The 24,181-nt window shown below is 40.3% G+C and overlaps 1 protein-coding gene across 1 annotated transcript in view; it reads right to left on the bottom strand.

Annotated features, from left to right (window-relative positions):
• Positions 1-24,181, bottom strand: part of lrba (LPS-responsive vesicle trafficking, beach and anchor containing) — a 272,786-nt gene that overhangs the window by 135,715 nt on the left and 112,890 nt on the right. Inside the window, 2 exon segments of the mRNA XM_061678832.1 lie at positions 5,929-6,026; positions 6,028-6,096. Of these exon segments, the coding sequence (XP_061534816.1) occupies positions 5,929-6,026; positions 6,028-6,096 (167 nt within the window).

Below are 24,181 nucleotides of genomic sequence, written 5' to 3'. Positions count from 1 at the left end.
TCAGTGTTTCTTGTAGCCGGCCGATATCTCGTCGCAGTTTCCAGCACCTTCACAATTGTCATCCGTCTCGTATGGCTCAAACCGGTGGGAACATAACACATTATCATCTTCATTGCTGTCAGTACCACGTTCTGTTTTGATTTCAACTGAACTATCGCTGATTTCGTCGCTGAAGTCACTGGCACAGTCTTGTTTACAAGCCACGGCCACCGCTCCCTCTGGCAAAAGCATTTCACCGCTGACGTCACAACACGGAAGCCGCTTTTGAGATGGCTTTTGAATGCCCACATGGTGATTTAATTATCACCAGTCGATGAATGAATAGCCATGCGTCTAATATGTGAATTGTGTTTTTTTTTTTTTTTTTTTACTGTTAATCACTTTTTGAGGAAGCAATCTTATCTTCACTTTAAGCTGCCTTAAAGAAGACAAACTACTGATGATTTATTTACAAAAAAGAAACTTTGTTAATTAAAAAACAAAAGCGGCTTATTAATCTTATAAAGATCGTATTACACTCCTCTTTCTGTTATTCTTTCATTTATTGGAGAATTTACTGCTAGAGAGAGCTAAAAAGAAATCAGCAGGCTGTAGAGCATTTTCTAATCAGGTTCCAGTACTCTGGAATGCCCTACCCAAGGAAATTAGAGCAGCTACTTCTGTAGAAATGTTTAAATCTCGACTTAAGACAAATTTTTACATTCTCGCATTTGTTTTAAACCTCTGCAAGTCGTCAAATAATCTCTTGCCCTGCCTTAACCCCTGACATATGGATTTTGGCCTGTTTTATTGCTTGGTGAGCTACAACAATCTTGAATGCATGCTGTATTAGTCAGCCTATTAGAACGCAACAAAGATCAGGTATGAGAAAGGGGGAAGAAGGATACAGTGTGTACCCAGCGACCCATCATGTTGGCCGAGTTTACATGAATGATTGATCCTGACCCGAATAAACACTGTGTGGATAGACCGCGTCAAGCATTCACTGCATGCGATGTTGGCTTTTACTCCGGGAAATAGGACAGGCAGACATTTACGGATGAACAGGTAGTCCCTATCCGTCCGCTTTCCGGGAGACGTCCTGAGGTAGGATATGAAAGACAAGGGCGCGGAAAACACGGTTGCTGCCTTTTGTCTGGCGGGCAGGAATCCTCCGCGGACACAAAGCGCACAAACAAAAAGACGGAGGAGGGAAAAGAATTACAACTCACATAACACCTTTTTCCTCCTGAGGCCGCGCCTGCCATAAAGCGGGATATTAAGACACAAATTGCGTTCAGGCGGGTCACGGTAATATTAGACGGCGGGAACAATTCCCATCAGCCAGCCGGGAGATAATATTTTCATTCCCCGACTCTTTATTGAAGGGAAACTTTGGGGAATAAGGTTTTTTTCCCCCGCTCAATTGCAGATGTCTGCAACAAAAAGGTTGTAACGTTGGCTGCTTATTGTCTGCATTTGATTTGAAGAGCGTCTTCCTCAAGAGGCTGCAGGTCCAGGTGTTCCTGTCAACTCTTTACATTTGCGTATTTTCTTTAGCTAATATATTATTGTCTAACATTGTGTATTTTTATTTTTTTTTATTTGTGTATTTTTTTCTAATGTTTGGGTAATTTTCATTTGATAATTTTGTATTCTTGTGTCTAATGGTCATTTATAATTTGTGTACAGGTATGTTTTTGTCTCGTTTTTTTCCTAAAGTGTTTCTATTTTCCCTGATACTGTACTTTTCAGCAAATATTTTGCATCATTATGTCCAATATTCTTCCAATATTCTATATGTCTTTTTTCTTGTTTCATCTAATTTTGTGTTATCCTCTAATATTTGTGTATTTTCTGTCACATATAACCATATTTATATATCAAATATTCTGTACCATTATTTTTAATGACTTTGTCAATTAATTAATTTTCTTCAATTAAACCACAACAAAACTGAGATAATTGTTTTTGGCAATAAAGACAAGAGCATTGCTGTTAGTAAATACCTGGAGTCACTCTCTTTAAAAACCTAAGACCAAGTCCGAAACCTTAGTGTTCTGATAGATTCCAACCTGACTTTCAACAGTCATACCAAATCAATTAATAAAACTGCCTTCGACCATCTAAAGAACATATCCAGAGTGAAGGCTTGCAGACCAGAAGCTCATCCATGCTTTTATCTCAAGTAGACTTGACTATTGTCATGGTCTTCTGACTGGCCCAAAAAGAGCATTAAACAGCTGCAGCTCATTCAGAATGCTGCACCTCGGGTTCTGACAAGAACAAAGAGGTCAGAGCATATTACTCCAATTCTAAAGTCTTGACACTGGCTTCCAGTCAGCTTAAGAATAGATTTTAAAGTTCTGCTACTGGTCCATAAATCACTACTAAACAGTTTAGGTCCTGAATACACGAACAAAATGCTAATGGAGGTTAAACCCAGTAGGGCTCTGAGATCGACAGACTCAGGTCAAATAGTGGCGCACCACAGAGTCCAAAGCAAACATGTTGAAGCAGCATTTAGCTATTATGCTGCACACAAATGGAATAAGTTGCCAACAAAAGTGACGTCAGCTCCAAGTGTGAATGTTTTTAATGTCCAGGTTAAAAACTCTTCTTTTTTTCCCCCTCAGGCTTTTTAGAGCATTTCCACTTTTAAAGGATATTTCTTGCACTGTACGCCATTTTAATTGTACTTTCATTTTTTTCTCTTTGCATTAAATGTTTATAAAGATGTTTTTTTCTTTGTTTTTAAATGCTTTTAATAATGTAAAGCACATTGAGTTACCTTGTGTATGAAACACGCTGTATAAATAAATTTGCTTTGCTTTGCTTTTTTGTCAAATCTTATATTTTGTGTTTGTAAAATTTTCCAAATATTTGTTTCATGAATTGTTTTGTTTAATATTCTGCATTGTTTTCTAATGTGTATTTTTCATCTATTTGTGTTTTTGAAAAATATTCTGTATTACTTTATATTTTAGGATTTTGCCGCACATATTTGTATTTTTCCTTAATATTTTTTGTATTATATTCTTGTATTTTTTCCCAATACTTATCTTTTTCCTCATATTTGTATATTATACTTTTATACTTTTACATTCTCGTCTAATATATACTATAATAATAATATTTATTTTATAGTTGAGTATTTTTCAACTAATATTTGTGTATTGTCTAAACCTCCTTTGTTTCGCTTTTTTTTATATTTGTTTGAAAAAGATTATAAAAATAATGTTTAACATTGTTATTCTTTTTAGTTGTGTATTTTTGGTATTTGTATTTCTTATTTCCCCCCACATATGTTTCCCTAATATTTTCTGTCTAATACCCTTGTATTATTTTCCATTATTTGTGTCATTTTCCTAATATTTGTGTATTTTTTTCATGATATTTTTAAAGTTCTTGTCGAAATATTATAATCTACAACATTCTCTTTCAACTGTCTAAAGTTCATTTACATTTGTAAGTTTTTAATATAGGCAGCACGGTGAAAGACTGGTAAGCACATCTGCCTCACAGTTCTGGGTACCGGGGTTCAAATCCCGGCCCCACCTGTGTGGAGTTTGCACGTTCTCCCCGTGCCTGGGTGGGTTTTCTCCGAGCACTCCGGTTTCCTACCACATACCAAAAACATGCATGGTAGGTTGATTGAAGACTCAAAATTGCCTGTAGGTGTGAATGTGAGTGTGAATGGTTGTTTGGTTGTATGTATGTGCCCTGCGATTGGCTGGCGACAGGTTCAGGGTGGACCCCGCCTCCCCCCCGAAGATAGCTGAGATAGGCTCCAGCAGCCCGCGACCCTAGTGAGTATAAGCGGTCAAGAAAATGAATGGATGGATGTTTGTAATATTTGTGTAAAAAAAAAAGACAAAATACCATTAAATTTGTTTTATTTATTATTTTCTGTCAGTTATATATTTGTTATCTTATTTAAAACAAAAAATCCTAATCCAAAATCAAATCCAAATATTTTTGTTTTTTTCCTAATTCTTTGTCAAATATTGTTATATTTCTTTCTAAAATTGTTGTATTTGTATCCTTTGTCAAATATTTGCATAGTATTTTTATGAAGTAGTTTTGTATTGTTTTATGTGTATTTATTATTTGTGTTATTATTATAATCTTTTTACGTGTTATAAACATCTCCCACATGGGGCTGGCAGGTGTTCATTTTTATGATTTTCTCCGCACCAGATGTTCCTGCTATAAGAGCCTGCATAGATCTCTGCTGCTCTGGTGTGAAAGCAGCGCCACCTGACCTTCACAGTAATTGACCAAAAATATTGACGTAACAGGACCGGACTGATTGTGATTTATGAAAAGAGCACAGGCGCTCCGAGGCCCCATGCCAATGGCTCTGTGCACCCATCGGCGGCCATTAGGAAAAACATCAATAGCCGCGATGGTCGGTAATGGGAGACTTTGAGGCCTGGGCTTGTAGAGAACACGAGCTTCATTTTAAATAGAATGGCCATTGTGCGACTACACTACAAAAGAACAGGAAAGAGAGAGACTTGGACATGGAAATACAAAATGATAAAATGGATGGGGAAACAAAAAAGGCCATAAATAGAGTCTCCGGAGAGTTGCGACCGTCTAACGATCGTCATCAGATGGCCATTACACACTAGGAGGCATGAAACAGTCTATGCTATAGACTATTACCATCGCAATTTTGTATTATTGCAAATTACCGTATTCAGCAAACCAACAGAAAACGACAAGCATGATTTTTCTAATATTTTTGGATTATTAATCTACTAGATTTGTATTTTTTCCCCTAATATTTTTAATTTGGATAATATTTCTGTATTTTTTAGCTGCAATGTTTGAACTGTTATGTGTAATATTTTAGCTTTTTTTAAATACAAATACATTTTTGATTATTTTTTGAATTGGTTGTTTAATATGGGTACATTTTTTAAATATTTGTATATGTTTATCCAGTTTTTTCGTCCAGTGCAAATTGTTTTGGCTGCATATTTGTATTATTATGGGTTGTGATCGAAAGAACAAGATCCCGGATACAAGCGGCCGAAATGAGTTTCCTCCACGGGGTGTCCGGGCTCTCCCTTAGAGATAGGGTGAAAAGCTCGGTCATCCGGGAGGATCTCAGAGTAGAGCCGCAGATGCCCCAGCCACCAGATGAGGTGGCTGGGGCATCTGATTCGGATGCCTCCCGGACGCCTCCCTGGTGAGGTGTTCCGGGCACGTCCCACCAGGAGGAGACCGCGGGGACGACCCAGGACACGCTGGAGAGACTACATCCTTCGGCTGGCCTGGGAACGCCTCGGGATCCCCCCGGAAGAGCTGGAGGAAGTGGCTGGGGAGAGGGAAGTCTGGGCGTCCCTGCTAAAGCTACTGCCCTCGCGACCCGACCTCAGATAACCGGGAGAAAATGGATGGATGGATTTGTATTATTGTCTTATATCTTTGTTGTTTTACATCTAAAATGTAATTTTGGGTAATATTCTTGTACTTTTTAAGTATTGTTTTATGTGTAACATTTTGGTAGTTTGTCAAATATTTTGGAATTTTCCTGTCTAATAGCTTTAGTCTTTTGGTCAAATATTTTTGCATTTTTCATTTAATATTTTTGCATTTAACAAAATATTTTTGTATTCTTCGAATTATTTCTGTATTGTTTGTCTGACTTTTTTATTTTTAATTTAATATAATAATTTTTTTGTCTAATGTTTTTTATTTTCAAATATCTTTGAAAACGAGACAAAATGGAATCAGAATGAAAGGGGGAAAAATGAAAACGTGTAAAAATACCTTTCTACCACTAAAGAAAAGAAATCCAAGGAAGCCCTTAATAGGGCACGCCATGATACTACGTAACTTAAACTATCTGCCGGACACACCTCACATAAAGAGGGTGAACCACGTGACCGCTCAGCCAGCTAATCAGCACAGAATGTCAATGATGACGAGAAGTACCTGATAGAGGAGGCTCCCCAGGCTCCGTGTTTGTCAGTGAGGATGTGGACAATCTTCTGAATGAGCTGCGTGGCCGTCACATGGTCTCGGTACTTGGCAGGCGCGGATAAGGTGGTCGCACATTTTCTCCTCATCACGCTTCTCGGCCGAGTACTGAGCACAGTTGGACTGGAGGAAAACAACGAGGGGGAAAAGGGAGGAAAGAAAACTGTCAGAACTCTGGTGCACCCCCACACTTTTCAAACATTTTATGGAACACACCACATTCGAGGTCCTAATAGATGGTCTCACTTCCTTACCATGCACACTTCCTCAAAAACTGGCACCTGGATAAAAATCAATGTACCAGTAAATGTCTTAACCAAACGTTTTCAGGCACCTAGCCCCGTCAAGAGCACGCACCCCCTCCCTATCCTACAAACACAACCTCAAAAAAGCAGCACTTTCACTTAGAGAAAAAACACCACCTTACATGTATAATTATTATTCCAGACCACCATTTTTCTTATTTAATTTCCTTTAATGCATGAATATATATAACTAAACATTTAACCCTACACACCATCGGTGAGGGTGCTTCACTACAGTACAGTTTGTGAAACCCTGCTTTAGTGGTTGTGAATTACAGAAATGTATTAACTGAATTAAACAAAATTCCAACTTTATTAGCCAGACATAACCATCAGAGGTGACGCATCCCATTTCCCCACCCCAGGCAGAGCCTAAAAAAAACATCAACTCAAAGTCAACTTAACGACATCGCGTTTTTCCAAACTTATAAATGTGTAATTACTATAACGCAAACAATTACATTTTCAAACTTAACGTAATATCCTGGAAGGGTGCGGCACCACAGTTTTTAGAATCCCTGGGTTCAATGTTGTGAATTACAGAAATTTCTTGCCAAAAGTAATCTGAAAGTTTAGAAGAGGTCTCCCTAAACTAAGTTACACACGACCTTCAACATTCCATCAGAGATGGCGCAACCCCTCTCCCCTCCACAAAACCAAAAAATAAATAAATAAATACAAAAGTCAAAAACCCAAAGACATCATATTTAAATATGTAAACATGGTTGTGGGTGAAAACAATCACACTTAGAAGTCTGTCATTATTATAATATATATATTATTAAAAGACAGCACCACCCCCTTTCCCTCCCAGCACAGCCTAAAAAAAGGCATTACGTTTTCTTCACACTTATAAAAACGTTTATTTATTATATCAGAGGCATTTATATTTTCATGATTATTAATTAAATTACATTAATAACAGTTGTGCATGTTTAAAGGTGCCGTTCCCAAACTTTTGAAGCCACACACCCTCAACATTCCATCAGAAATGACGCATCACCTTACTCCTCTATTTATAAAAATAAAAATAAAAAATAAAAAAAAAAATCAAGTCAAAAATCTAAAGACATTTAATGATGCAAACATTATTGTAAGGGTGGAAAACATCCATAATTATTCTACCAGCCACGGAAATTCATCAACAGAGGGTGCAACCCCTTTGCCCCCAAGCACAGCCTCAAAAAAGGCATCATATTTTTCACACTTGTAAATGTAAAATTATTCTACCAGGGTGCCATTACAGTTTTAAATTGGCACACCGCCTTGCGGGTGCTATTTGGGAAGTCCTGGTTTTCCATGGAATTTCTCTACAAAAATGCACTGAGTCGTGGTGAGTGAGAAGGGGGAGACCAAAAAAACAAAAACAAAAAAAAAACAAAACAAAAAAAAAAAAAAAAGAGTATGGGGGTAATTTCAGTCCTGGTGTCATGTTGATTAATAACAGTGGACACATGGCTACTAATGCCCTGCGGCACACCCAATCACACGATACGAAGGACATTATTCTCTGTCGGAATATGTTTTCGGATTGAGACTTTGAACCTTTTCCTGTTTGGGAACCAATTAGCAACTTAAGTATAGAGAGTGTTGACTTTCCACAGATCCCATAATAAAATTAGTCTTATAAGACAATGATGCATGGCTGGTAGTGAAAAACACGTTTTCCAAAAGTTTACTTCATAAATTGCTTCCTCTTCATATCTGACAGAAGATCCATAGATATAAATCACATTAGAGGAGGCTTTTTCTGCAGACGTATTCGCCTTAATTATCAATCTATGTCTCTTTGTGCGCCATCAGAGTGGGTCTTGACCTTCCAGGCAAGCGTGATGAGCAAATGGAGTTCAAGGGGGGGAAGAAAGGATGGCGGAGTAAACGTTTGGAATTTAGGCCACAAAATGGAGGCTGTGAGTGTCATGTGAGCATCTGTCTTCATCAGAGGCGGTCCAGGCACCAATGCAATTGGGAAAACGTAAAAAATGTGCCACAGCACACTGGTTGGGAATGACTGTTCTAGGAAACCTTCTTCCATTTGGGGCTCATTCGGCCAAATTCTCTAGGAGGAGTTCGTCAAAGTATGAGCCCGGAAAATTGGTGGCTTCAAACCAAAATGTCCAACTTCCTGATCAATTTCGAGTATGGGTCCGGGAGAAATAAGTGACCATTTTGTATGACACTCCAAAACATAAACCGTTTCTAAAGACTACACATAACATGAAATAATCATCATACAATACGCAGTAATTCATCCAAGTGTCTTATGTGCCGCACTAGGTGCTGCTGTTTTGGTTAGCGAGTGGAGTTCAAATGGGCTGAGTTATTATGTCTTTATTACTCGTGTGAACAACGGCGTCTATGAACTGAATTCATTTATAGATGCGGCAGGTGTTTATTTGTTCAGGTGGACAACGCACCAAGTGGGGTACTGCGTCTGTATTGGAGTAGGGGGCCACTATTTGAGGAAATATTCTTTTTAAAAGATGATAAAACTATCACATGTACCAAGTAGGTAAGTAGTGTTCAAATATGATTGGCTGGCGACCGGTTCAGGGTGTACCCCGCCTTTCGCCCTAACATAGCTGGGATAGGCTCCAGCAGCCCGCGACCCAGTGAGGATAAGCGGTAAAGAAAATGGATGGATAGTTACCAAGGCATGCCAAACAACCTTGGGTTATGAGCTACATGCTGCTTCACCAAGGTGAAAAGGCTAGGCCCTGGAAGGTGCTTACATGTACCAGGGTGTCATGGAAAAACTTGTCTTGTTCTTCTTCCTAGGGATTTGCAGAGTCTGCAGTGTGATGGCATGAGCATAAACAAACACTTCATTGATCCCTCTCTTGACCAAAACCAAGGTAGGAATGGTTAAAATTCAAAGCCTCACCCCTCAGTATTACTGTCCAAAACACATGGCAAGCACCATGAAACCACACCGTTCGGCTCGTTTAGAAGCTTAGAAAAGAAATAGCAGTTAACTACCTGGGTCCCTCTCATAATGTGGACTTTCAAATGTTAATCTGAAGGTCAACACGACTAAATGAACAAACGCGCCAGTCTTTTCGAGGGAATGTTGAGGGAAGTACACAAACTAAATTAAATGTTCCGGGTCGCTTGACAAACATGCCTTTTTCATCAGCCACAGCAATTTCTTTGTAATTTTCCAGGCCCCTTTTTCATGGACTTCATCCCCAAAATGGCTAACTTCCTGTTCAATTTTGGACATAGGTCCTTGAGACTTTTTTGCATGTCCTGTTATGATAGACATGTCCACCCAATTTCGTGTTGATTGGAGAAACCAGTAACGGGGGGCTTTTCTTTTCTTTTTCATGGTATTCGCCCTTAAAATGGCTGCTTCAAACCAAAATGGCTAACTTCCTGTTCAATTTTGGGCATAGGTCCTGGAAATTTTTTCATGCATCCTGTTATGATAGACATATCCACCCAATTTCGTGTGGATTGGAGAAACGGATAACGGGGGTCCATTTTTTGTTTGTTTTTTTTTATTTCCGGACAGAGCCCTTTTTTAATGATACTCGCCCCCGAAATGGCTGCCCCCAAGCAAATTGGCCAACTTCTTGTTCAATTTTAGACATGGGACCTTGAGTCTTGAGCCTGTTATGACAGACATGTTTACCTGATTTTGTCAATCAAAGGTGTTTTTTTTTTTCCCCCTAACTTTCCAGGCCACTTTAAGGAATTTGCTCCAAAAGTGGCTGCTGCTAACCAAAACGACCAACCTCCTGCTCATCCTTGAGACTTTTTCGTGTATCCGGTTATGATAGACATGGCTGACCAAAATGGCTGATTTGCACTTAAATTTCAAGCAAGGGTCCTTGAGACTTTTTCCAGCACTCCGTTGCGTATGATAGACATGCCACCAGTTTCTTGTTGATCGGTGAAACTGGTGTTGGGGGCTATTTTTTTCTAACTGACAGGGACTTTTCACCAGTACACAAAAATATTTTATTTTTCAGGCATGTTGAGGCCCCCAAAATGAAATCAATTCGTCGGAATAATAATAAACAGCATCTGGCGCTCGGGACCTAAATACTTGTTCTGACATTTATCAAAACAGTGTGCTACTTTGCCATGATGACTCGCGACACTTTAATAGCGGGCAGCACCTTCCAGGGCCTAATCTGCCCGAGTAGACAGCACCTCGGCGAAGACCAAAGGATAACAGTTGGCGTTAATCGAGTCAATTATGCAGATTTGTGTCTCCCACAATTCATTCACCGTTCAAATAAATAACAGTGGATGGATTTTGGGGCGGAGGAGGGAGGGATAGTACGGGAAGTGACTGCAAGGAGGAAAGAACAGGGATCATGTCCAAAAACCACATCATGGTACAAAGTGGCAACATAGAGACATAAGGAACATAAACTATGCTTAAATAGATGGTCCAAGGTTACATTTGTACACTTTTAAGATCAGTTTTCACACTAATTCGTGGGGTGGCTTGAAGCGGGGCTGTGTAACAGAGATGCTCTAGCGAGCTGATACATTTGGAGTGCCTCTGCAAGAAGGAATGAGAAAATATTGCCAAGACCTATACACCAAATGACTGAATAATAAAGTGATGAAAATAAAAATAGCCGCTGACACCAGTTTCACCGATCAAGGCAAAATTGGGTGGACATGTTTATAAACCGGACACATGAAAAAGTCTCAAGAACGCATGCCCGAAACATAACAGGTAGGGTATTTTGGATCAATTCGATCACCGGATACAATGACATTTCCAAGGCATTCTAGAGCCAAAATGTGCTGCCCAGTATCAGAAAGCTGTCAGCACAGAGAGTTTCAAATCTGTACTGTACAACAATGAGGTCTCAAAGACTTTCAAGGCTTGGTCTTAGCCACCTTCCTTTAATAATTAGAATATTGTTTTCCCCACTTTTCACCATGCTAAAGTTTAGGGTGTGGTATTTTTTATTTTTTTTAATATAGCATGTCTTTGACTATGAAGTCTGCATACAAAAATGGCAACAAACGTGGAATGATGGAGCAGAGAGTTTCTTCTTGGGCGGAGGAGATGAAGAGGCTGCCATCTAAGCACGATGACCATTCCATTAAGGACAACGCAAGGGGAACAGGAGAAAGATACTTTGTGCTGTGTTAACCTTGATGGCCACTAGCAGGGACCTCTTTCAACTGGATTAGATTTTCCCCCCCCCCCGAGAGAGGAAAGAGAAAAAAAAAAAAAATCAATAGTGGGGAGCGGCGGCATGACAGCAGCATCATTCCAGAATTGAAGTGGCTGTCAGCCATTGTCATTTGCTGACTTTTGTTCGCTATTGTTCTTTTAAACCCTCATTTTTCTCGCTATCTCGCCTGTTTCTCCCCCTCGGGCCCATTGTCTGAATTCCCCCGTGGTGTTTTATGTTGCAATTTCAAAACTCCGGGACAAGAGATCAAGTGCAAGAGGATCTTTTTCTTTTCTTTTTCTGAAAAAAAACAAACAAGTGCCAGTCCCCCATTCTCCCTCCCCACCCATCTCCCTTAACCCCCCTTTTGTGTTTTTCCCATGTATTTGCATTCTGGGCTATCAGAAAAGGACAAGGCTGATTCCCCGCCATCATCCAGACCCCGTTTGTTGTAAATGAAACCCCGCGGGAGTACTTGTCAACGCACGTGAGAAATTGGAGACCCTCGCAGAGCGACGGCCCGGCGGATGTGCCGCCGAGCGTCAAGAGATTGCAAATCAAGCATGCTTGTCTTCAAACAGAGCCTTAAAATCCCCCTCTTCACTGTGTTTTTTTTTTTTTGTATGCAGCAACACCCCTAGACCTTCCTCTGTCACTCTAATTGATAAACAGAGGGCTGATACGGTGTAATGAGCCTCTGTTCTCCTGCCAATTATGCTGGTTAACCCTCACAACCCACTGAGAAGACGAAGAGGAGGAGGAGGAGGACACATCATGTGACAAGTGCAGCATTTAGATAATGATGAGAGTGAACTCATCCACTCCCTCTTTATTTACATGCAGGAGAATTTGGTGGAATAAGTATATGCACATGAGCGAAGCTTGTTGCTACAAGGTGAATTCAAAAGTTATGAAATAAGCCCTGGACACTAGTTTCACCAATTGACACAAAATTGGGTGGACATGTCCATCATAGCAAAGACACGCAAAAAAGTCCAAGACCCAAGCCCTAAACTTAACAGAAGGTGGCCATTTTGGTTGGAAGTAACCATTTTGGTGGGAAACCCATGAAAAGGGGGCTTTTAAATTACAAAAATTGACAGGTCCTCCATAACAGGATGCCTGAAGATGTCTGAAAGACCTATGCCCGAAATTGAACAAGAAGGCAGACATTTTGGTTTGAAGGAGCCACTTCGGGCAAATTGCAGGGCATACCGACAATTGGGTTAAATTTGAGCACGTTTCCTTTCTTCCGATCCAATTTGGCAAAGGTCTGATTGTCAGATGCTTCTGAAAGTTTATCCGGAGCATGTATCCTGTGGTGTTGAGTGTGTTACGATTGTTTTTTTTCCCTCCCTGGTCTGCTTGGAAAAAAACAGATGAATCCGACTATCGGTAAGGTTATAGGTGTTCAATATTTCCGACGGCAAATCCTTATGTGTGTGGAAAACACCAAGCTGGGCCGACCCAGGGATTTTGTGATTGTGACGTGAAACGGAACGATAGCCAATCAGGAGGTCCACTAAAGCTCATGTCGTTGCTGGTCACTGATCAGCAAATGGTTGTGTTGAGTGTTAGTACAAATTTCCTCACATCAGTTACAAAATAGAAATGACAAGGAGAAGAGTTTATCTTCACAATGTAGTTACAAGCTACTAGATTACCTACGTTCTTCAATTACTTCTTCTACAACTACTCTTTTTTTATTTTATTGTTTTTTATTTTCCAGCAGGCGGCACGGTGGACGACTGGTTAGCACATCTGCCTCACAGTTCTGAGGACCGGGGTTCAAATCCCAGCCCCACCTGTGTGGAGTTTGCATGTTCTCCCCGTACCTGCGTGCCTCCGGTTTCCTCCCACATTCCAAAAACATGCATGGTAGGTTGATTGAAGACTCTAAATTGCCCACAGGTGTGAATGTGACTGCAAGTGGTTGTTTGTTTATATGTGCCCCGCGATTGGCTGGCGACCAGTTCAGGGTGTACCCTGCCTCTTGCCTGAAGACAGCTGGGATAGGCTACAGCACTAGGATAACCGGTACAGAAAATGGATGGATGGATTTTCCATCAGTCTGGATGCCCTGTGGCACAATGCTGCCTCTCAGAGGTTAGTCTTGGTCCTACAACTGACATTGTGTGTGTGGTGTTCTGTGTTGGTCCTCTCTACTACACCACACAATATAAGTAGCAACGTGACAAGTGGCCGCCATCTTGGTAAAATTTTCCAAAAAAATAAATAAATAAAATAAAAATGGAATGAGCAAGTCAAAGGCTCGTAAAATTATCCATCAATAAATTCACATAAAAACAATTGATTACTAAAGTAAATGACCTCTTCTACGGCCCACACTGCTCTCGAATAATGTTCAATTTGCGCTATTTCAGTGGATGTTTTAGGGCAAGCGAGGCTGTTTGAAAGATCACTGTAATTTTTATGCGTTGACATGGAGAACCTCTCGGAATTTCTACCGGTACAAGTCTATTGGTGGCTTATGCAAAGCAAACAAAGCAAATTTATTTATATCGCGCATTTCATACACAAGGTAACTCAATGTGCTTTACATGATTAAAAGCATTTAAAAACAAAGAAGAAAAAACAGCTTATAACAAAGAGGGAAAAAAAATAATAAAATGCAATTAAAACAGCATACAGTGCAAGAAATATTTAAAAGTGGAAATGCTCTAAAAAGCATGGGGGGGGGGGGGGAAGAAGTGTTTTTAACCTGGACTTAAAAACATGCACACTTGGGGCTAATGTCACTTCTGTTGGCAATTTATTCCATTTGTTCCATAGCTAAATGCTGCTTCACCATGTTTGGTTTGGACTCTGTGGTGCGCCACTATTTGACCTGAGTCTGTCGATCTCAGAGCCCTACTGGGTTTACATTCCATTAGCATTTCATTCATGTATTCAGTACCTAAACCATTTAGTGATTTATAGACCAGTAGCAGAACTTTAAAATATATTCTAAAGTTGACTGGAAACCAGTGTAAAGGCTTTAGAATTGGAGTAATATGCTATGACCTCTTTGTTCTGGTCAGAACCCGAGGTGCAGCATTCTGAATGAGCTGCAGCTGTTTAATGATCTTTTTATGGAGTCCAGTCAGAAGACCATTACAATAGTCAAGTCTACTTGAGATAAAAGCATGGATGACCTTCTCCTGGTCTGCTTGACACATGCAAGCCTTCACTCTGGATATGTTCTTCAGATGGCAAAAGCGGTTTTACTAATTGATTTGATATGACTGTTGAAAGTCAGGTCGGACTCTATCAGAACACCAAGGTTTCAGACTTGGTCTTTGGTTTTTAAAGAGAGTGACTCCATGTATTTACTAACAGCAATCCTCTTTTCTTTATTGGAAAAACAATTATCTCAGTTTTGTTGTGGTTTAATTGAAGAAAAGTTTGGCTCATCCAGTTATCTGTTTTAGACAGTGACACAACACCTCAAATGAACTGTAGTCATCTGGAGACACTGGTAGATATAACTGTGTGTCATCTACATAGCTATGGTAGTCAAAATGTAAGTTCTGAAGAATTTGACCCAAGGGTAGCATATACAGGCTGAAGAGGAGGGGTCCAAGAACTGACCCTTGAGGGACCCCATAGGTCATTGCCATTCGATGAGATTGAACACTTCCAATGTTTACAAAATACCTTCTTTCCTCCAGGTAGGACCTGAACCATTTAAGGACTGTTCCATTTAGTCCTACCCACGTTTCCAACCTGTTCAGCAGTATATTATGATCTACTGTATCAAAAGCCGCACTGAAGTCCAATAAGACCAGAATTGACACCTTTCCCGACTCAGTATTCAACATTTTATCGTTTAGCACTTTGATAAAAGCAGATTATGTTCTGTGATGAGTTCGGAAATCTGATTGAAATTTGTCAAAAAGTCCATTTAAGTTCAAGAAATTGCTGAGTTGATTAAAAGTAACTTTCTCAAAAATCGCAGCTATGAAAGGTAGATTTGAGATGGGTCTATAGCTTGCTAACATGGAAGGGTCCAGTGTTTTATTTTTTAGCAGAGGCTTAATTGGAGTTACTTTAAGAGCTTTAGGAAACTCACCAGACTGAAGTGAGCAATTGATTATTTGCTGCAAATCAGCTACCACAGACTTCGCAATAGCTTTGAAAAAGTCAGATGGTCAAGACAGCTCGTTGATGGTTTCAGCTGCTGAAACCTTGACACATTGCTACTATAAGAGCAGTAAGAACACACTTGACAAATTATTTTCCAGGTCACTCACATGGGGTTCAAATCCACGCTCCGGACTTCCTGTGTGGAGTTTGCATGTCATGCCTATGTGGCTTTTCTCCAGGTAACTCTAATTCCCGCCTACATTAATTAAAGACTAAATTGTCCGTAGGTGTGAATGTGCGTGTGAATAGTTGTCTATTTGTGCCCTGTGAGTGACTGGCGACCAGTTCAGCATGTACCCTGCCTCTCACCTAAAGTAAGCTGCGATAGGCTACAGCACACCCGCAACCTTGGTGAGGATAAGTGGTACGGAAAATGGATGGATGGATGATTTTTATCGACATTTACTGCCTCATTGTCAGAGCACCACTCTGCATTTTTTTTCCCCCCACGTCATGTGTGGGTTGCTCACATTTAAAAAAATATTTTTAAAAAAATAAATAAATTAATTAAAAAAGAGCAGAAACTGCCGCTGCCGGACATACACACAAATGCAGCACTCTGAAGCACTGTTAATCAGTTCATTTTTTTAGCTACAAAGTTGTGTTTCCATCATCTAGGCCCAGTTAATTGCGCTCCAGCACAAACAAAGAGTGTCGGAAAGTGCCTCCGTTATAGACACGACTCCACCGAAACTGGATAACAAACCAATGATAATGTGGCACTCCACTCGACCAAAGGGATTGTACTAAACTGGGCAAGTCTTTGGTGAGGGGGTCTGGTTAGCCAGACTCGCATAATGAAAGGAGCTGCAGAGGAAGTACCAGGAGACTTCATTAAGCTGACGAGATAGCAGGACCGAGACAGTCGTGTTCCCCCAATGGTCTTCTGCTCAAATCTGCTGGGAAATGCTTGTACAGCACAAAAGAGATGGCATAACATGCCGCAGTAAAATATAAATTTTGACAGTATAAAGTCAGCTTTTAGTAAAAAGAGGCATATTGCGCTAAACTCGGCATTGCTGAACTAGCTTTGTGGTATCTCAACATGAGATTTTCCAATAATGATGTACTGCGTCACAGTCTGTACAAGGACATGACAACTTGTCCACAGTCGGTCGCAGCTGTCATTCACACGGCGGTGTAAATAGCCTTTGGGAGTCGGGCTTTCGGCTGCGACAACAAGTGTGTTACAGCAATTGGTCCAATTCTAACAATATAAGGGTCTAACCATTCCGAGCAGGTTAGACGCTGGATCGCAGAGATGACCCACTTTAAGAGGCTGCTGTCTTTATGTGACACGTGCAGCTAGCAAAAGGATTGCGAAGAGAAAACAAATCTAGAAAATGTGAAATAATGTTACACCTCCAAAATAAATTTACATTCAGTAAAACCAAATGACAAAAACAAAAACAATTTGAAAAGTGTTTGTAAATCTGTTTTTACTTTTCTAAACAGTCTACTTAGTTTTGAGTTTTCTCATTTTGTTTTTTTCAGGTTTGGTACTTCAACTTTTTGCAAATTTGCCAAACATTTTATCAAGTTATTTCACATATTGCAAATTAGTTTTTACTTTTGTAAATTAGTGATTTAAAATGAAATTTAGTTGGGATTTCTGTATTTAAGTTTTTCCAAACGTATTTCGGATTTGGTAATACTGATTAACACTTCACAAACTTTTCTTTTTGTTTTTTTCTTTTTATACTTCGGGCCCATCGCATAGCAGGGCCGGAATAATACACTGCAGCAATCATTGGCTCAACGTTAATGTCATTAATTTTGACCAGGAGGGCTCGGATCATTTTACAAGCTAAGGAGAGGGAAGACAATGACACCAAACATTAATTAGCCTGCTATCGTCTGGCTTTCACTGCATCTCTCCAAGCGCCAATTCAATTACTCCATATAACAGCGGGAGGATGAATCGAGGGTGTGTATATTAAAAAAAAAAAAAAAAAAGTGAAGGGGATGAGAAAGAATAGAAATGACATGGGTCTTGCTCATGCTTCCCTATCTGGCCCTTCTTATCTGCCCTTGTGGCCCTGAGAGCACCACATTTCATCCCTAATGAACAGCCCTATAAAAAGAGGGACTTCGATTTCTCCCTCTCCCCTGCCCTCGTTCTGTTTTCCTATCTCTCGAACGCCCTCTCTTTTTCCGGCTCCTCGGCGAGATATCGTCGTCTATCATTAGTTGTGTTGTGATCTGCTGATTCACTTCACATTAAGGATCCTATTAGATAAAGAACCCTAAAGGTAATTGGATTTCCCCACCTCACCAGCCCCACTTCAAGTTATCTTCATCTCTAGTTTGCCTCAAGACCGTGATGATAACTTACTCCCTGGTACAAAGATTACTCAGTACCGTCCCGCGGAGTTCCACTCAGCGTGTCACAGAGACTAGACTACGTTCAGTGGAGATGAACTCTGACTACAGCGAACCCACACTAGAATCAGAATCATCTTTATTTGCCAAGTATGTCCAAAAAACACACAAGGAATTTGTCTCCGGTAGTTGGAGCCGCTCTAGTACGACAACAGACAGTCAATTAACAGAGAACACTTTTGAGACAAAGACATTGACAAAAGAAAAAAAAGTCACTGAGCTGTGAAGGGTTGCTAGTTATCTGGTAATGCCGGTACATTTAAAAAAAAATTTTTTTCACAATTGTGCAAAAGGATGCAGAGTCCTCTAGCACTTAGAGCAGTTCGAATGACGAATTTTACAATGACCATTGTGCAAAGGGCGCTGAGACTTCAGGGAGTGTATGCGGTTTAAAGTGACGAGTAGTGCGATCATCTGGGACAATGTTGATTGTGCAAATGTTGCAGATAATGTATAATTGGCCCCACAGAAATGTGACAACGAATTCAAGTCAAAAAAAGCTGTTCATCTTTCAACCCTCCCACTAGATTGCAGATTTTTAAGCTAGCGTTTTTTAAATGTTTATTTATTTATTTATTACAGTATACAGGCGAGCCGAAATTTAAATCAATTAGAATTTTGAATTTTTTTTATATTGCGCCAAATAACAACAAGTTGTCTCAGGGCCCTTTACTTTATGGAGTAGGTCTAGATCCACACTCCTCACACACTGAGACCAACTCAATTTAGAGTTGTACAACATTGTGTCGCAACATGCCAGGCATGTAGATGCAGCGTAATTAAAAGCAATACGTAGAGAAAGAGAACGGTCACTATGGCTGTGAGTATTATTGTTGTATGCTGTTTGTATGTGTTGCTGCTCCGTGTGTGTTAAAGTAGCAGTCTGTAAGTTTAAAATGATCATAACATCGATGCTAATTTCCGTTAGCCCATGTGTGGCATTTCGCTGGTGGACTTTCATTATGAGAAAATTATAAGGTTGCATTGAACATTTTTGTGTTAAAATCTACTACATTTATCTTTTGGTTTATGTGTCAGTTTTACAGTCAACTTCAACTGGGAGTGACAAATTAATATGATTTCGCTCATATTTAGAGTACTGTGTAAGGGAGTCAGCGGCACAGTGGACGACTGGTTAGAGTGTCTGCCTCACAGTTCTGAGGACCGGGGTTCAATCCCCGTCCCCGCCTGTGTGGAGTTTGCATGTTCTTCCCGTGCCTGCATGGGGTTTCTCCGGGCACTCACTTCCTCCCACATCCCAAAAACATGCATGGTAGGTTAATTGACAACTCTAAATTGCCCATAGGTGTGAATGTGAGTGTGAATGGTTGTTTGTTTGTATGTGCCCTGTCCGCTGGCAAACAGTTCAGGGTGTACCCCACCTCCTGCCTGATGATAGCTGGGATAGGCTCCAGCACGCCCACGACCCTAGTGAGGAGAAGCGGCTCAGAAAATGGATGGATGGATATAAGGGGGGAGTCTTTTTGTTTCCTCAAAGTGATGTTATATGCTAATCTCTCATTTCTTGACAACAAGAACAGGTGCTGAGGAATACTTTAAAAGCCTAAATGTGTTTATAAACTGTGAGTTTTCTATATGGTCTCTCTATCGCAGAATTTTGCCTATCGTGGGGGATATGTTCAGACCCACCAGCGATAGGTGAAAATCCTGGAAATGGGGGTTCACTCTAATTGCATTTTGCTACTACAACACACTTAAGGTGTCCAACTACCATAGGTCATGCTATGCTATGTCTCTTAATATCAATGTTTTTTTTTTCCGACTGACTGATTGTAGTCACAGAGTTTAGTGGTTCACATTGTGATATACTGCCGTTGGCATATTTCGGATTATCAAGACAATTTTAAATGTAAACATACAAAAATGACGGGGTATGCAAAGCAAGTAAAAAGGAAACAAGGTTAAGAACACTGTGATCCACCATTTCTGTCATTGTCAGTGTTAGCGCACAGTCGCGCAAGAACTGGGATTACCGTGTCATCATCTCAGGAAAGATGCGCATGTGTTGTACCTAGGAAACTCAAGGGGAGTGTTTTCAAATTTATTCACACTGAGACCTAGTTACAAATCTCAAGAAGAAAGGACATTCCTTCAAGGACAACAATTACTATTGATTCAACCTTTACGGAATAGCGTCTATGTGACAGTGTTACAACCCTTTAAAGCGACAGATATTTAAACACAAACTGAAGAGCAACACATGTAGACAGATAATATAACAATACTCACAGGCATATATCTTTGTCTGTATTATAGTGCCCACAAGTGACCAAGGCAGCAACACCCAAAGGAGCAGAACAATGTCCACTGAAGTGAACCAAAAATTACGTCATTACTGTATGTTTTTTATTTAAAAAAAAAAAAAAAAGATACACTATTACAAGTATAGAGTGCTATAGTTCAAATGAAGAAAGTTAAAAAAAATGTGGTGGAGCGTTCGGATTAATTGCAGTTTCATTCATTTCAATGGGGAAAGATGATTTTAGATAGTTTTGTAGTTAGGTGCATGGTCAGGGAACAAATTACACTGGTATCTCAAGGTACCACTGTACAGCAAACTGAGACGTAGAGACAAGTAGGTAGGTAGGTCTCTAAAGTATTTAAAAAGCAAAAAATCCTAACACTGTAACCCTTTTATAGAGGTTTTATCCAAGTTTACATGGAAAAAGTTCAGATTCCGTTCAAAATTTGGGTACAATTTACAGTATTCATAATTGCCAACATAACTTGAGAATGATTGCTATCAGTCCATCAATTTATTAATTTTGTTCTTTCTCTGGATAAACAATAACAATAAAACAAAAGTGAGTCTGATGTTGGAAAAACATTTCAAAACACCACCACTGGTGCAAGAGGGTGGGGGGGGCATGTTTCATTGGCCTGTTATTTTTATTGTGGCAGCACAAAATGACAGTGTGGGCTCCATCAGGCTGCAACAGAGCTTGCACCGAAGCAAAAATCAATAGAGCAATATCAGAGCAGGACCTATCAGGGCTCTCACCTTCCCTTGGGGGTCACTGAGGAGCAAGCCACATTTAGGAGGGAGGGGGGAATTCAATTGTGAAAAGAGAGTTTTGGCGATGAACAACAGACACTGTCAATTAAAGAGAAGTTACAGCTTTCTATTACTTGTCATTTATATCCGACCAGTGCATGCAGCTGATAGTGCCGCTTCATTGAAAAACATAACTAACCCTTGTGGACACTGGACAACAGTAGTTTTGTACAAGAACCAATGGATACACTCTAAAATGCAACCGTCATTGTTTATCATGTTGGCTGTATAAACATCCATCCATCCATTTTCTGAGCCGCTTCTCCTCACGAGGGTCGCGAGCGTGCTGGAGCCTATCCCAGCTGTCATCGGGCAGGAGGCGGGGTACACCCCGAACTGGTTGCCAGCCAATCGCAGGGCACATACAAACAAACAACCATTCGCACTCACATTCACACCTACGGGCAATTTTGAGTCTCCAAGTAATGCATGTTCTTGGGATGTGGGAGGAAACCGGAGTGCCCGGAGAAAACCCACGCAGGCACGGGGAGAACATGCAAACTCCACACAGGCAGGACCGGGGATTGAACCCAGGTCCTCAGAACTGTGAGGCTGACACTAACCAGTCGGCCACCGTGTATAATAAATAAGTTTGTCAATAAACGTATCTCCATGAATAAACTTAAAAAGCAATGAACTTTTTAACGACTTCTAAAACATGCGTGTCAATGTATAAATGTGTAGGTATTTCCTGGCATTTTCCGAAACTCACTGCGCACTTGTATTTTTTAACAGACATATTTCAATACAATTTAATGTAACTCCTGTATTCTCTATTGAAATATCTGCTAATCAAAATATACGTTGACAGCGACTTTCCAGACACCCTGTGTTTGTATGTATTTCTGGTATAAACCATGTATCTACATATACAGTATGTACGCGTGTATAAACCATGAATTTACTGTATGAGTATAAATGATGAATTTTCATGTAAACCATATACCGCCATGTATCAACCATGTACATAGTATATTCATATATTCCCAGGTGTATGAACAATGCTTTTTTTTCCATCATGTTAATCCAGGTATTTGTGTATAAAAAAACACATGTCATGTATTTCTGTGTATAAATCATGTATCTCCATCTGTAAACCAGGTATCTCATATCTCCATGCGAAAAGCAGACTACGCAGTCCACAGGTGTGAATCTGAGTGTGAATGTATGTTTGTCTATAAATTCCGGGCGATTGGCTGGCGACCAGTCCAGGGTATATTCCTCTTCTCTTACCACAAGTGAGCAGGGATAGCCTAACGAGGAGAAAGTCCTATGTGCACCCAGTGACTAATTGGTGTGCGGCGTCTAATTGAGGGGAAAATTTTTTTTCTAAGTGCTGTACCCATTCATTCACACTCCAAACTTTTTTACGGCACTAAAAATACAGCTTATGGAAACCTCGACACAGGGTGTTTTTTTTGCTTTCAACTCACGAAGATATGCATTTGATATCTGTACACGTGGACTAAAACTGGACTTCAGGTCATTAAGAGTGATTTAAAAGAGTGCCAGTAAGAGCATTAAAAAAAAGTATAAAACAAGAAAGTATGAGAAAGTGACTGTGAACGTTTAAATAACATTCAAATTTTACATTAAAATAGGGGATTGTGCTGAGGCCTGCAGCTTAGGAGTGGAGGTGCAGACACAACGTCAACCCTTCAGGCTAGAACCTCTCGGGTCTGTCGGCAGCTTTTAATGCCGGGCCAGATCCCGAGGAAGGGGAGGACAATATACTCCTGTCAAAATACACCAACAGCGGGAGTATAATGGACAGGATCTATGCAGGATAGGAAATGATTGCAAGCAGATCTAGAAAGCAGAGGGTGGGGATTGAAGAAGGGTGGAGGACACAACCGAGGGTGCCCACAGGTCAGGAAAGAGTTCCCAGTGAATGGCGACGTTTGTGCTTAACAGAAGGGGTGTGGCGGTTATGCTACATTAGCACAATGTTTGCTTAGCAACGTGCTGAGCATGGTGTCCAGTGTACCGCAAGCTTGTTAGGGACAGTCCTGACTCAACGGGCAACTTCTGAAGTCGTTGAGTCAGCTCCTCAGAGATGCTAAATTGTTCTTGTTTTTCATGGCTTGGGTTTTTCTTGTATGGCAAAAAGCTATAAAGTGGTTCTTTCAACACGACAGGCCTGACTCCGTGACTGGACGTTGCAGTCATGGGTTCCTCTCATGAACTCGCATCAAGAGTTTCATTTTACTCCAAGCCAAGAAAAAAATAGTTGCTTTGTCAACAATTTAAAAAATAAACTGTGACCTCAAGCCTATGAAACGGAAATGATGACCATCTTGAATTCCGACATGATTTGTAACAATACTGTTCTTACCTAGACAGTGGTGATGAGTAAACCATTTATTTACATGTATTTCCGTGTATAAATATATATATACATGTATTTCCGTGTATAAATATATATAGCTATATAGCTAATATAGCTACATATATTTACATGTTAAAAGCATGTGTTGCTAATTAGAAATGTATGTAATGTATGTATTTCTAGGTATTAACTAGAGCTGTGCAATAACGATAGTCCTGTCTTCTTCCATCACAGTCTGGTTTGGTACTGCTGCAAAAAAGGACAAACTCCGACTGCAACGGACAATCAAAACTGCTGAAAGGATTGTCGGTACCCTACCCACCATTGAGGGCTTGCACGCTGCCAGAACTAAGACAAGGGCGTGCAAAATCCTCTCGGACCCTCCGTACATCGGTCACTAGCTCTTCCAGGTCCTTCCTTCAGGTAGGCGCTACCGATCAATGCAAACTAGAACTAGCAGACATTCCAACAGCTTCTTCCCTCTTGCGATCAACTTCTTAAACACCTAACCTACAATTCCATTACAACATGCTGGTAATTTTTTGACTTGAGTTCGTTGTCACATTTCTGTGGGGCCAATTATACATTACTCGTGCACTCACTGTAGTTGTCTCGCCATGCTGCACTATTTGCATATACTGGCCACTCATGCCAGAGTAGCATCTGCTCCATTTGCACACTGATTGAGGAGTATCTGCAACATTTGCACAACCAACATTGTCCCCGATTATCGCACTACTCGTCACTTTAAACTGCATACACTTCTTGAAGTCTCGGCGCCCTTTGCACAATGCTCATTGCACCAGACTATTGCAATATTAGT

The sequence above is a fragment of the Phycodurus eques genome, chromosome 6 (assembly GCF_024500275.1).
Source record: "Phycodurus eques isolate BA_2022a chromosome 6, UOR_Pequ_1.1, whole genome shotgun sequence".
Lineage (NCBI taxonomy): Eukaryota > Metazoa > Chordata > Actinopteri > Syngnathiformes > Syngnathidae > Phycodurus > Phycodurus eques.
This window is presented reverse-complemented; position numbering and strand designations above follow the sequence as displayed.